The sequence below is a fragment of the Rhinopithecus bieti genome, unplaced genomic scaffold (assembly GCF_001698545.2).
Source record: "Rhinopithecus bieti isolate Rb0 unplaced genomic scaffold, ASM169854v2 scaffold_16834, whole genome shotgun sequence".
Classification (NCBI taxonomy): Eukaryota; Metazoa; Chordata; class Mammalia; order Primates; family Cercopithecidae; genus Rhinopithecus; species Rhinopithecus bieti.
Window position 1 is genome coordinate 2,591,387 of NW_016809297.1, and position 13,426 is coordinate 2,604,812.

The window sequence follows — 13,426 nt, forward strand, 5'->3', positions numbered from 1 at the left end:
TTTTTTTTTTTTTCTTCTTTTGAGACGGAATCTCACTCTGTCACCAGGCTGGAGTGCAGTGGTGCGATCTTGGCTCACTGCAATCTCCGCTTCCTGGGTCCAAGTGGTTATCCTGCCTCAGCCTCCCAAGTAGCTGGGACTACAGGCACATGCCACCACGCCCAGCTAATTTTTGTATTTTTAGTAGAGATGGGGTTTCACCATGTTGGCCAGGATGGTCTTGATCTCTTGACCTTGTGATCTGCCCACCTCAGCCTCCCAAAGTGCTGGGATGACAGGCGTAGCTACCGTGGCTGGTCATGTTCTCGATTTTCTATAGATGTCTCTTTGCAGCAGTAATTTTGGAAGGTTGATGATAAGAAAATATGTTAATTTGAGCTATGCTAGTTAGTTACTTTCAGAAACATAGGCACCAGCTTACTAGTTTCCTATGAAGTGCTTTCCCTATAGAACACAGTCTGTAAGAAACTGAGTGAAGAAGATAGACTGATAAATCACTGATACTTGTGGTTATTGCACCACATTCATATGTATTAATAAAAAAAATAGTGAGGATGTATTACAGTTAGTTCACTGAGCAATAGCAAATCCCAGTGAATTAGCACAATGAATATTTATTTTTCATTCACAGCCTTGTTCAGTATGGGTCAGGGGGTACTCTGCTCCATGCTGTCATTGAGAGACCCAGAATCCTTCCACCTGGTATCTTTGCATATCCTAGGGCTTTAGTGTTCTCTGCTAAATATTCATCATGTTGATTGCTGTAGAGAGGAACAGAGAGATGGTGAAGAAGGCACACCAGTTCTTTACCTTGACTCAAAGTAAAACATGTGATTGTCCCTCACACTTCATAATGATGAAACAGTTCCATAAACCCATCAAGGTGATAAGGGGCTAGAAAATATAGTCTCTGCAACAAATAAAAAATTATTAATATGTAACAGGAGTAATCATTATGTATGTTATTAAATACTATTGTATCTCCATTTCCTCATCTATAAAGTGGGAACTATAAAAATATCTACCTTCTAGTTCAATTCTGGGAAACATATGAGTTAATGCCTGTAAAGTGTTCTAAATATTGCCTACTACATGGTAAACATTCTTACTTTTATGTTTTTATAATCACTGATATTTATTATTATTACCAATAATATTGTTATCAATATTATTTAGATTTTTAAGCATTTTATTCAAATGACAATAAGCACTACATTATTTCTTGCTTTTGGATTGTATGGAAACAAAAGTTTAGGTTGAAGAGATGATAAATTCTTAAGGTACTTTTACTTCATACTAAAATCTATCGTCTTATTTTGTTTAAATTTTGAGAGAATATTGTCACACAAATGGAGACATCTTTTAAAATTCTGCATACCAGAACTTAAAAGTTTCCATCTGAACACGAATTAAAAAGAAAAAAATGTGTTAAAGTGTGATTACGGGATACAATAAAGGGACGGTATAGTTTTTGTCACAGTTTTAGTGCCATCCTAAAGTGACTCCTAAAGACTCATGGAACTTATTCTTGTAGAGAGATTATTTAATGTCTACATGTGGCCAAACATCCGGGTGCGGTGGCTCACGCCTGTAATCCCAACACTCTGGGAGACCGAGGTGGGTGGATCACAAGGTCAGGAGATCGAGACCATCCTGGCTAACACAGTGAAACTGCGTCTCTACTAAAAATACAAGAACAAAAAAAATTAGCCGGGCATGGTGGCGGGTGCCTGTAATCCCAGCTGCTCAGGAGGCTGAGGCAGGAAAATGGCGTGAACCCTGGAGGCGGAGCTTGCAGTGAGCGGAAATCGCACCACTGCACCCCAGTCTGGGCTACAGTGTGAGACTCCGTCTGAAAAAATAAAAAATAAATTAAAAAATAAAGTAAAAAATTTGGTTGCTCCTTCATAAGCCTAGTTTGTATGATGCTGAACATATGGCTATACACAAAATGTGTTGAACAAAAATATGGAGGCTCAGCCAACTTACCAAATTTATTCTAATTGATTTGGTAGTTTTAGATATACTTAGCAATTTGTGTTCTGATATTAAATGAGCAAGGATAGATTAGAAAAATTGCAAGACGAAAGTTTCTACTTACTGAATGAATTAGCAATGCCGTTTATTTTATCATCACCAACTGTATTTGCTGCTTTAGGAAGTGAATGAAGTTATGATGATAAAATTGATGGCATTTCTAGCTCATTCAATGAATAGAGAATGGTTAAAGAAATTAGTATATATTTATTGTTATTCATGGGCTATTATAGTTTTGAGTTAGACTTTAGTTTGGTAGCTTGAGTCTGTTACTAATTTTATTTCATTTACTTGGCTCAATTTATTATATTTGTTTATCAACTATGCTTTGCTATTAAGAAAAAACAAAACAGACTTTTAAAGGATTCATTTTTATGGGCATCTCCAAGTTCGAAGGGACGATTGTTTTCAATATAAACTTAAAAACTCAATATTTATATTTAGATATCTTGTTAAAGACAGTTGCTGCAATTCAAGAAATTTAGCACTATCATTTAATAGCATGTGTTGAGCTCTTTAATGCCTTTTACTTATTGGAAATTACCAAAGATGTGCCATGATTGTCCCAGAGAATACTTAGACCCAGTCACCTCCATTTCTGAAGGATTAAGACAAAATCCAAAAGAGGAGAGAGTGTATCAAATAAGTCACTGCTGAGAAAGAGAAAATGAAAAAAAAAAAAAGTTCTCCTTTAATAAAACTCATTTTTTTCCATTCTTCCTTTCAATTTTATTTTCATTATTTATAAAATCAAAAGTTTGGATTAAATAATTTCTAGACTCATGCAGCTCGCTATTGTTTGACTCTTTGTCTCCTACAGAATTCATGTTTTAGAAACTTAATCACAAATGCAATAGTGTTAGGAGGTGGGGCTTAATGGGAGGTGTTTAGGTCATGAAAGTTCCACCCTCAAGAAAGAATTGATGCCCCTATAAAAGGGCTTTTGCAAAGGGGTTCACTCTCTTTTGCTTTTCTGTCTTGGGAAAATACAGCGTTCTTCCACTTAGAAGGAATCAGCATTCATGATGCCATCTTCAAAGCATAGAAACTGAACTGTAACCTACCAGTGCCTTGATCTTGAACTTTCACAGGAACTGTGAAAAATAAATTCCTGTTTATTACAAATTCACCCGCCTGAGGTATTCTGTTATAGCAGAACAAAATGGACTAAGGCATAGCTCTTCTGTTCTATAGTCATTGTACACTATGCTAAATGTTGCATAAAGTGCTTGTAATATGCTTTTAGTGGTGTCAAACATCACTACCATTTTGCAAATAGGCCTATAGTATTTCTTCCTTTATAACTAGGGAGTTTTCCAGATTATGAGTGAAACCAACATCATCATTCCAACATTGCCCCAAGACTTCTTGGCCTGCCCACTGTTGGGAATTAAATGTCTATCTTTTTTTTTGTTTTTTTGTTTTTTGTTTTTTTTTTTTTGAGACGGAGTCTCGCTCTGTCTCCCAGGCTGGAGTGCAGCGGCCGGATCTCAGCTCACTGCAAGCTCCGCCTCCCGGGTTTACGCCATTCTCCTGCCTCAGCCTCCCGAGTAGCTGGGACTACAGGCGCCTGCCACCTAGCCTGGCTAGTTTTTTTATATTTTTTAGTAGAGACGGGGTTTCACCGTGTTAGCCAGGTTAAATGGCTATCTTATATGTCTGTGAAAATTTCTTGTAGACTTGTCTTTATGTCTTGAATTAACATAAAGGATCACTTCCCTTCATTTCATAGATGACAAGATATGAGAGAACATATTTTTAAGGTGCATTTTAGATATTTAATATATGTAGGAGGGTTCGATTCTGGATATTTAGATATTTCTCATTTTCTGAAAATTTCTCAAAATTTCCTTTGTTTTTTGTTATATACACTAAAAGCTAAATAAAACTGTCAAGTATATAAATTGGATTTTATGAAAATTAAAACTTTTGTTCTTTATATGACACTATTTTAAAAAGGCTATGGTCTGGAAGAAAATAAATGCAAATCACATGTTTAATAAAGGACTTGTATGCAGAAGATACAAAGATGTCTCAAAACTTAAGAAAACAACTCATTTAAAATATGGGCACAAATTTTGAATAGACACTTCAAAAAGAAGATACATAGATGGTAATTAGATACATAGAGCTATTGTCATTACAGCAATGTAAATTAAATTTTCAACGTGATACCACTGCATACCTATTATAATGGCTGTCAAATAAATACAAATAAAATTAATGATGTCAAGTGCTGCCAGAGATGTGGAGCAACTTGGACTCTCACACACTGCTGATGCTAATAATAAAAGGCATAGCCACTTTGGAAAACAATTTGATAGCTTCTTAAGCTAAATGTAGGCATATCGTACAGCTCAATAATCCCACGCCTATGTATTTACCCATGTGAAATAAAAACTCATGTCCACAGAAAACCTCTATAATAACTACTTGATAGAAGTTTTATCTGTCAAAAACTGGAAACAACTGAAATGCTCTTCAACTAGTGAATAGATAAAAGCAAAACGAAATTGTGATATAGTCATTCAAGTGGAATACTAATGATAAAAAGGAAAAACTCATATAAACAGCAAAATGGAGGGATCTTTAATGCATTATGCAAAATGAAAAAAGACAACAGACTCAAAAGGCTAAAAATACTGTATGATGTTATTGATAGGATACACTTAAAAAGGCAAAACTAAAAGGAAAGGAAACAAATCATTGGATGCTAGCGACTGAGAATGGGGTGGGGTGGGAGTGAGGGGTTTTGACCACTGCATTAATTATCTATTGCTTGTAACCAGTTAGGAGCTTAAAACAAGAAACGTTTATTATCTCCTGGTTTCTGTGGGTTAGAAATTGGGGCATAGTTTAGGTGAATGTCTCTGGTTCAAGTTCTTTCAGTAGGTTGCTGCTAGTCGGTTCAGCTCTTTGCAGACCGCAGTGTCATTAGACGGCTCACATGGAGAAGGATCTGCATCCAAACTCTCTTACATGGTTGTTGGCAGAATTCAGTTCTTCAGGGGGCTTGGACTGAGGAGCTTAGTTCCTTGCTGGCTGGTTAGCCCACTTCCCTGACATATGTATTTCTTCAAAGGGAGCTCATAACAAGATAGCCAGCTTTTTCTTAGAGAGTGTTTGCGTATAAGAGAGGACACCCAAGACACAAGCTACTGTCTTCTTTAAACTTGGTATCAGAAGTGACATGCCATCATCTTTGCTAAATTTCTGTTTACTAGAAGAAAGTCACTAAATTTAGCTCACACTCAAAGATAGGAGATTATAAAAGGCGTGAATACCGTTGGACAGGAATCACTGGGGGCCATTCTAGAGGCTGTGTTGCCTAGTTAGCCCTCTGGACCTCAGTGATTCATATTTCTCCCACATTCAAAAGACACTCACTTCTTCCCTGTTCCCAAAAGTTTCATTCCACTGCATTATCAGTTCAAAGTCCAGAACTTGAATTATCTGAAACAGGAAACCATCTTGAAGTCTGACTACCACAACCACAAAAAGGCAGTGGGGGAACTCCTTGGGGTAGTAAAATTGTTCTGTATCTAGATTGCAGTAATCATTAAACAACTGCATTTGTTAAAATCTCATAGAACTGAACATTAAAAGAAGATGGATTTTGTTGTATGTAAGTTATATCTTCACAAAAATATTGAAAAGGAAATTCAAAAATACAACACAGACCACACACACACACTACATAAAATGTTGACCAAATGAATGAAAGTGTTGGCCAATATATTAATAAAATATACAGAATTACATTTGGCACTAGAAAGCAGCATAATAATTTCTAATTATATCATTGAAAATTATAACATACATGTATTAATATAATCTATAATTTGCTTATAGAAAAGAAAATATTACTGAACAGAATGTATAATTATATGAAGTCTTTCACAGAGAGAAGCTTATTCTCAATAATATCTTTTTCTCCTCCTTAATATTTGTTTTCACTTCTTAAAACAGATAATTCATCAATTCAAGTATTAGGAAAGATAATCATATAAATGCACTGTTAAGTGTTTCTCATTTTGTTCACAAAAGAACTACTGGAATAACTTTCCATAAAATGCATTTTTATAATGGCTTTTGTGAAAATAATTTACCTCCAATAAGCTGAATATAGACTATGAAAGAAATTCACTATTCCTTGTTTTTTTACCAATTCTGAAAATAAGGTGAGGCAGTAGGATCCTGTTACTGTGCCCTGTTTGTACAGCTGTACCTCATTGAATGAGGCTTGTGTTACACACAGTTTGTGATAGGAAGTAAATGCTTTTGAAACAGCTAAAGAGATAGATCGTTAACCTCCACCTTTGTGGATTCTTTGTTTCACCGTTTAGCTTCTGTAGAGGGTACGAGGAAGTGGCTCCCAATATATATTATGACTCTCTAATGGAACCTCGTCTGATTAGCTCATCCTCTTGTTAACTCATTTTGTGGATGCATTAGAATGATATAAAAAAAAAATCCTGACAGGTCAAAAACTAGACAATGTATTGATTTTTAATGAAGGTTTATAAGTCACAAGTTATAAAATGTTCTGCCGTGTGTATGTTCTAAAGAGAAAATGGTGTTTAGATTACTTCAAGATCTCTATTTGTAACCGGTTTTTAACCTTTAGGGGATTCATCAAATTTATTACCTCTTAATCAACTTTCACTTAACATCTGAAGATACAAAGTACCACAAGAGTATATTTCTTAGGTACAGCCATTAGGCTTATCAATAAACCAGATAATTTGGTTCTATGTTATTTCAAAGATTATAACTGGATATTTTTAGAAGTCATTATGGTGAAGTAGTTCTCTTTTGTGTAAGAATAATTTCCTTAATGCTAGCAGAGAAATACAATGTCATTCCTACAAATGATTAAAATAATCCTACAAATGATCCCAACCAATTGGGATCTAAGTTGTGTATCTGCTGATGGTTGATGACAATACATGTTCCACTGAAAAATATATGACTTTAATAAAAATGGCATTTGTAATCTGTTCATAATAAGATTAACATAAATTCTGTTTATAATATTCCTTATTATACAGAATTAAGTCCTTCTTATATCTATAAGCTATCATTTGTTTACTAAGACTTTTGTTTAACAATTTTGTTTGGTAATTCTCTACACAGACTATTCAGAGAACTTTCATTTTGAAAGCAATGGCCAAAATTTACCCAGATTGAATATATATATATATATATATGATCATAATTTTCATAAAAAATTCTAAAATTATTCTGCTATGTACCATGCATTTTAACTGTCAGTATACGGTAAATGCAAAGACAATTAACTTGGTATTTCCAGTTCTAGGTTCACTGTTTAGTTCCTATACATCCAAGCCTCAAAGATTTAATTTCTAATCTATACTGGCAAGAATATGATGATCAGGTCACATAGCTAATTCCATTTCGTGGGTTTATAGCAAAAGACTAAACATAAGTTACTTTAGCTAAGAACATATTTTTTTAAACTGAACAGAGTATAATGTGACATTTTGATCTCTGATTTTGTTAGGAAATGAAAAATGGCAACACAATTTAGAAATATGGGCAGAATAAGAAAACGACTCGTACTATTCTGTGTCAGCTACTTAGGGGATCAACGCAGTGTCATATTGGTTGTAAAATTTTTTTTTAAAAAGCCACTCTTCTTTGGAGTCTGTATGAATTCCAAGACAGTATGAGAGCAATCTGTACAGTGCTTGATGAAAATAAACAACAATCATTTTCTTTTTTTATGAACACAAATAAAACTGTGTGGGAAAATTTAGAAATGGTTTAGTATTTTGGTAAGGTATGGGAAAACCATAGGTAACTGTTAGCTAATATATTTTTATAAATAAAAGAATACCTGAGACCTTAGTGCAAAATACTACTATGCTATGCTTTGCTTCTTATTCCAACAGATTTTGAGACTTCTCAGAAAGCCATGAGGAAACAATTTCATTAATATTTTATTCCAAAATTTTCATACCAATTTCTCCCATCAGATCATTTTTCTTTAGTTAGAAACACGTTATCACATGCTGAAAAATCATCACTATCCATTGAGTGTATTGTCACAACATTATCAGCTAGCTTTTATAATCTGTCATATTATAATATGTTAGCAAAGTGTAAATTTTGGAATTAATGTCAGCTTGTTGGAGGCATTTAATTATAACATATAAACTATACATATTTATTGGCTATGCTTTCATTTTTATTTATTTACAATGCGTACAGTCTTTGGTTCCAAAAATTATTTCAGGCAGCATATTTTAATTATAATTATATGGGCCAGCTTTTGCAGAGATGTTCCAGATTTTTTTTCCTCACTCAACAGAGCAGCATGCATAACTGAAGATGAAAGTTGCTTTGTTCTTATTCTCATGGCTCATTGCAAATTATGTGTTTTGCAGAAGTTAATATTATGTGGGCCGGACACCAAACACATCATAGTTCTGAAGACTATAACTTATCCACAGCACTGAGACAGTCTGTCCTCCAGTTATATACTTCCTGGGTAAGTTGTATGAAATGGAATAAACATGGTACTCTAATTTGTTTTTAAGTCTCAGCTATTTCTATTTCCTAAAAAAAAAAAAAAAAAAAAAAAAAAAACAAATAAAAGGTGTTTTACTAAAATGCTTCTTTCTTCTCTGTAAGGCCAGATGCTAAAATCTTTCTTTTCCTTCTGTGAGGCCAGACACACATGAAGCAAATACTGTTTGTCAATAGAAGTATTTTATTTGACCCAGAAACTCAAAGTATATGGCAATGTGAGAAAGCAGAATGACTATTTTTTAATTTACTGTAACCCAGGAGGGTGATGTATGGATAAGGTATCTCCATTCAAATACATGTAAACAAAGTTTTCAGTAAAAATTTTTAAAAGATTTTTTTTAAACTAATTCTCTAAAATCTACTTGAATGCTTTGCTTTTTGTTATCATATTAGATCAATAACATGATCCAAAAATGTTTGGCTCTAAAATATTCTCACACAAGGAAATGACAAGATTAATGAATACCAGAAATAGTCTCTACTTGTAGAGTTCTTTTGACTCATGGGGAAACCCTGATCTACTTGATAACATCCCTTTTTTTGTCATCATCCTTGCTTAGCTCTTCTTGGTTATGAAAATACATGATACTGAAATGTATGTTGAACAGTGAGCTAGAAAGTCAGAGTAACTGATGTGTAAAATCAGTAATCATGTATACTTATTGGTGTGTAAAGTCAATAAGCTATTTCTTAACTCTAAATTATAATGATCAAACATTTGCATGGTTGAAAATACTTTGCAAGGCACTTTTGTTAGATACCATTTAATGAGTATGTTCCATGTGCCGCTCTTCTAAAATCTCTTTATATATTGACTTACTTCATCTTCACAACAGCCTTCACACACAGGAATTATTATAGCTCTTATTTTAAAATAGTAGAGCTGAGTCTATAGTTCAGTCACACAACTAATAAAGGAAAAAGTAGAACTTAAACTCCTGCAGCCTGGTTCCAGGACCCTTGATCTTAATCTCTGCACTCTAATGCTCTTCTACCTGCCTCCATATTGTTTTTCACTTATGTTATCTCTCCTGATCCTCATAAATAAGCCTATGGTTCTCTAGATCAAGTATTATCATTCTCAGGGAACTGAAGATCAGTGAGGTTAATTACACAGCTAGTAAATGATAAAGCCAAGTACTTGAAACCAGATGTATTATAAGTCAGAGAAAAATACACTGGCATGGGTGCTAACCCAAACAGCAGCATAGGCAAAACAAATCTATAAGCCAGGGATGGCACTAATACATTTCCTGGAATGGATCTTAACAGAAATTCAACCCCAAACTCCCATACCATAGACCTGGGATGATGCTTCTATTATTTTGCTAGAGCTGCAATAAGAAGATATTACTAACTGTGTAGCTTAGAAAAAAAGAAATTTATTATCTCACAATTCTGGAGGCTACAAGTCAAAATCAAGGTATTGCCAAAGCAATGCTCCTCTAAAGGTGTGAGGAAAAGATCTTTTCTGGTTCTCTCTCTTAGGTTCTGGTTCTTTCTGGGCTTGTGACAACATAATTCTTATTTTCACATGGCATTCTTCCTGTTTCTTTGTCCAAATTTCCTTTTTGGGAGGATACCAGGCATATTGGTTTAGGGACTCACCATACTCCAGCATGACCACATATTAACTAATTACTTCTACAACAACCCTATTTCAAAATAAGGTCACACTTAGAGAGTTTCAGGACTCAGATTTCAACATGTGAATTTGGGTAGGGAAGGCACTATTCAATTCCAGAAACACTTCTAAGCAATATACGTGGAAAGGAAATATGTATATATTCATAACCTATAGGTTGTGCTGGAACTCTGGATGAGTAAATACAAACAAAATCACTGCCTGTTTTACAGCTGCATAGTTCAAGATTGGACTAAGGCTTCAGGGCAGTTAATGAAGGGAAAAACAGAGCCTGTGATGGAGGAAAGGGGTACTGTTCATTCCTCCTTCTTAAAAAATTGCTGCGTTAATACAGCTTTTCAAAAGGCCAAAAATATAGGCTGGATATATGGCTAATGAAAATAACAGTCTCCAAAATCTTTACTGTCTTCTAACTTGCATATTTATCTTTTATTAAAGACAATTGAAATCTCCAGTAGTTGCATTTTCAGAGAGAAAGCCTCCAATAAAGGAAATAGCTGCGTTTGAAGTTTCTCTGGGGAAATCAATGCAGTTCATTAATTACCTGAGGAATTATCAAAGGGAAAAATTATCAGAGCATCATTGACTTCAGAACTAGAAGAAATCTTGGAGATGATATATTTAAGTCATCTATTTTCAAAACTATAAATATGAATCTAAAAGAAGCCCATGACATCGGTATTGAACAATGCCAGGTTGGAGCTTGAGTCCAGTTTATTGTAATCTCTATCTTGGCTTCTCTTGTGTACTTTTCTTTATTAAGTCAATGCATACAAAGTAACAAAGCAGCAAAAATCTATGTAAAATGAGGCTCACACTTGTTATATTGCCAGAATAATTTGTCTTTACAAACTCATGCCATGTTGTTACGGAATGTGCTGAATAAGGAAGTGAACATTGAGAATGCATGACAAGCTGCTAAATATTTTTGGAAGGGCAATGTGGGAACGTGCATGGTGGGAAACGAGATATAGGGATTGTAAGTCAGCCTGGATTCTAACCTAGCATTTCTAGGTCCCTTGGAAGATAGGAGAGATGTTTTAAGGGCCTGCGATGGTTAAAGGCTTGTAAGAGGACTTTCTAGACATCAAAATTATAAAGCACACTTCAGGTCTCCTCATTTTTGTTGAGTCATTTGTTAAGATTTTCCTCACCAACATTGTTACATAAGGCCTATAATTTGGCAGTTACCAAGGTAACAATATATTTTAGAACAAATAATAAATGGGCCACATCTTTGAAAAGAAAATTGATTTGTGAAATGAAATGTGAAATTAAGCTCATTTCACATTGAAATATGAAATTAAGTATATTTCTTCCATATTACTAAGAAAATTAAAGCAGCAGAACTTTTGAAGAAGTTACACATAAGAATTCAACTTTCTAGAATTTCTAACCATATTATTTGCATTTTAAGCCAATTTTAAGCTTAATATTACTCACCAAAAGGGAGGGCTATTGATAGAGTGTCATTTTAAGTGAGACTTCTTTACTGCATATACACTGCAATATATGGTTTTGCATGCCACTTCAATCTTTGATTATACATCTTACTATAATGCCTTAAGAATGATACTCTATCCAATTTGCTAATAATAAAATAATAATAAAATGTGTTTAAATTCATGGATGTCATATAAAATATAACAGTGTCAGGATTATAACTTCATTTTTGCTGACATTATACATAAAGTACTTGAATGCTGAAATTTTATATTCAAAGCAAAGCCACTGAAGTGCGTGAAAAAATACTGCATCTGGATGGAACCCTAAAACAGAAAAAGAACATTAGAGATTAAATATACAAAATCCCAACTAGTAAAATCTAAATAAACTGTGGAATTCAGTTAATACTAACGTACCTGTGAGTTTCTTAGTTGTGGCAAATGCAGCATAACAATGTGCTAGCAATAGGGGAAACCAAGTGAAGGATACAGGATGACACTTTAGGAGAGTTGTTTTTATTGCGGCACTTCTGAAAATACCAAAGTATTATAAAATAAAGTTAATAAAAAACACAGCTACATGTACATGTGTACATGTTTATACTCAGAGCCACTATACATTATGTATCTACTATAGAAAAATATTAGAATGAGCCATCAACAATAGACACTGTTTCCTGGGAATCCTAGAGTATTATAAAGAGCAATAGATGTATCAGCCAATATTACTTTTAATTGGATATTATCCTAAAGAAACTCTTCATTTTTTCGTTCTTTATCTCTCAACCCCTTACCCACTGTTTCCTTTTCAGACCACCACTCAAATGAAGCTAAATCTGCCTATAGCTTAGATAAAGGAATATAATAGACTCCTTATCACATGCAGAACTAGTCAAAACTTGGTTCTGTCTCTTCAGTTTCATGTTCTACACACTCCATTGTCGTCCCATCTCCAATTTAACGATTTTCACTTCTCTCAATCTACCGTGCCATAATGCATTGGTATTTCTTTGCACAAGACATTACCTCTGCCTGGAAAATTATTTTCCCTTTACCTCTGATTGTTCTATCCTTCCAAAAAAGAATTTTTTTTTTTTTTTTTTTTTTTGACAAAGTGTCACTCTATCGCCCAGGCTGGAATGCAATGTGTGTCTCAGCTCACTGCAACCTCCATCTCCTGGGTTCAAGCGATTCTTTTGTCTCTGCCTCCTGAGTAGCTGGGATTACAGGTGGGCACCACCATACCCAGCTAATTTTGTGTATTTTGTAAAGATGGCATTTTGCCATGTTGCCCAGGCTGGACTTCAACTCCTGGCCTCAAGTGATTCACCTGCCTCGACCTCCCAAACTGGTGGGATTACAAGCATGCACCTAGGGGTTACACTGCCCCTGGGGAGGATTTTGGATTTTGTTTGTTTGGTTCCATAAAACCCTTGCATTTATCTATTGTAGAACTTAACACTTTTCATTATTGTTATTTATGGTGGCCTATAAACTTTAAAAGAAATTAATCTACTTTTCACTACTGTATACCTAGTATATATGTCTACTAAAGAATTAGTGGTTAAGAAATGTATATTACATAGATGAATGAAATAAAACTGTTATGGTTGTCAAAATAAATTTGGCAATGGAAATATTTTGCTAAATTAACTAGGGTCAGGCCAATGTGAAACTAATAAAGAGTACAATGTGTTAAATAATTTAAATTTGTCATTCATTTAAATATTTTATTTAACAGACA

At 34.3% G+C, this 13,426-nt stretch overlaps 1 protein-coding gene across 1 annotated transcript in view; it reads left to right on the plus strand.

The window, feature by feature from the left end:
- AGMO (alkylglycerol monooxygenase) overlaps positions 1-13,426 on the plus strand; it is a 373,644-nt gene that overhangs the window by 127,854 nt on the left and 232,364 nt on the right. The window contains exon 4 of the mRNA XM_017889065.1: positions 8,448-8,551. Within this exon, the coding sequence (XP_017744554.1) occupies positions 8,448-8,551 (104 nt within the window). The remainder of the gene's footprint in view (positions 1-8,447; positions 8,552-13,426) is intronic.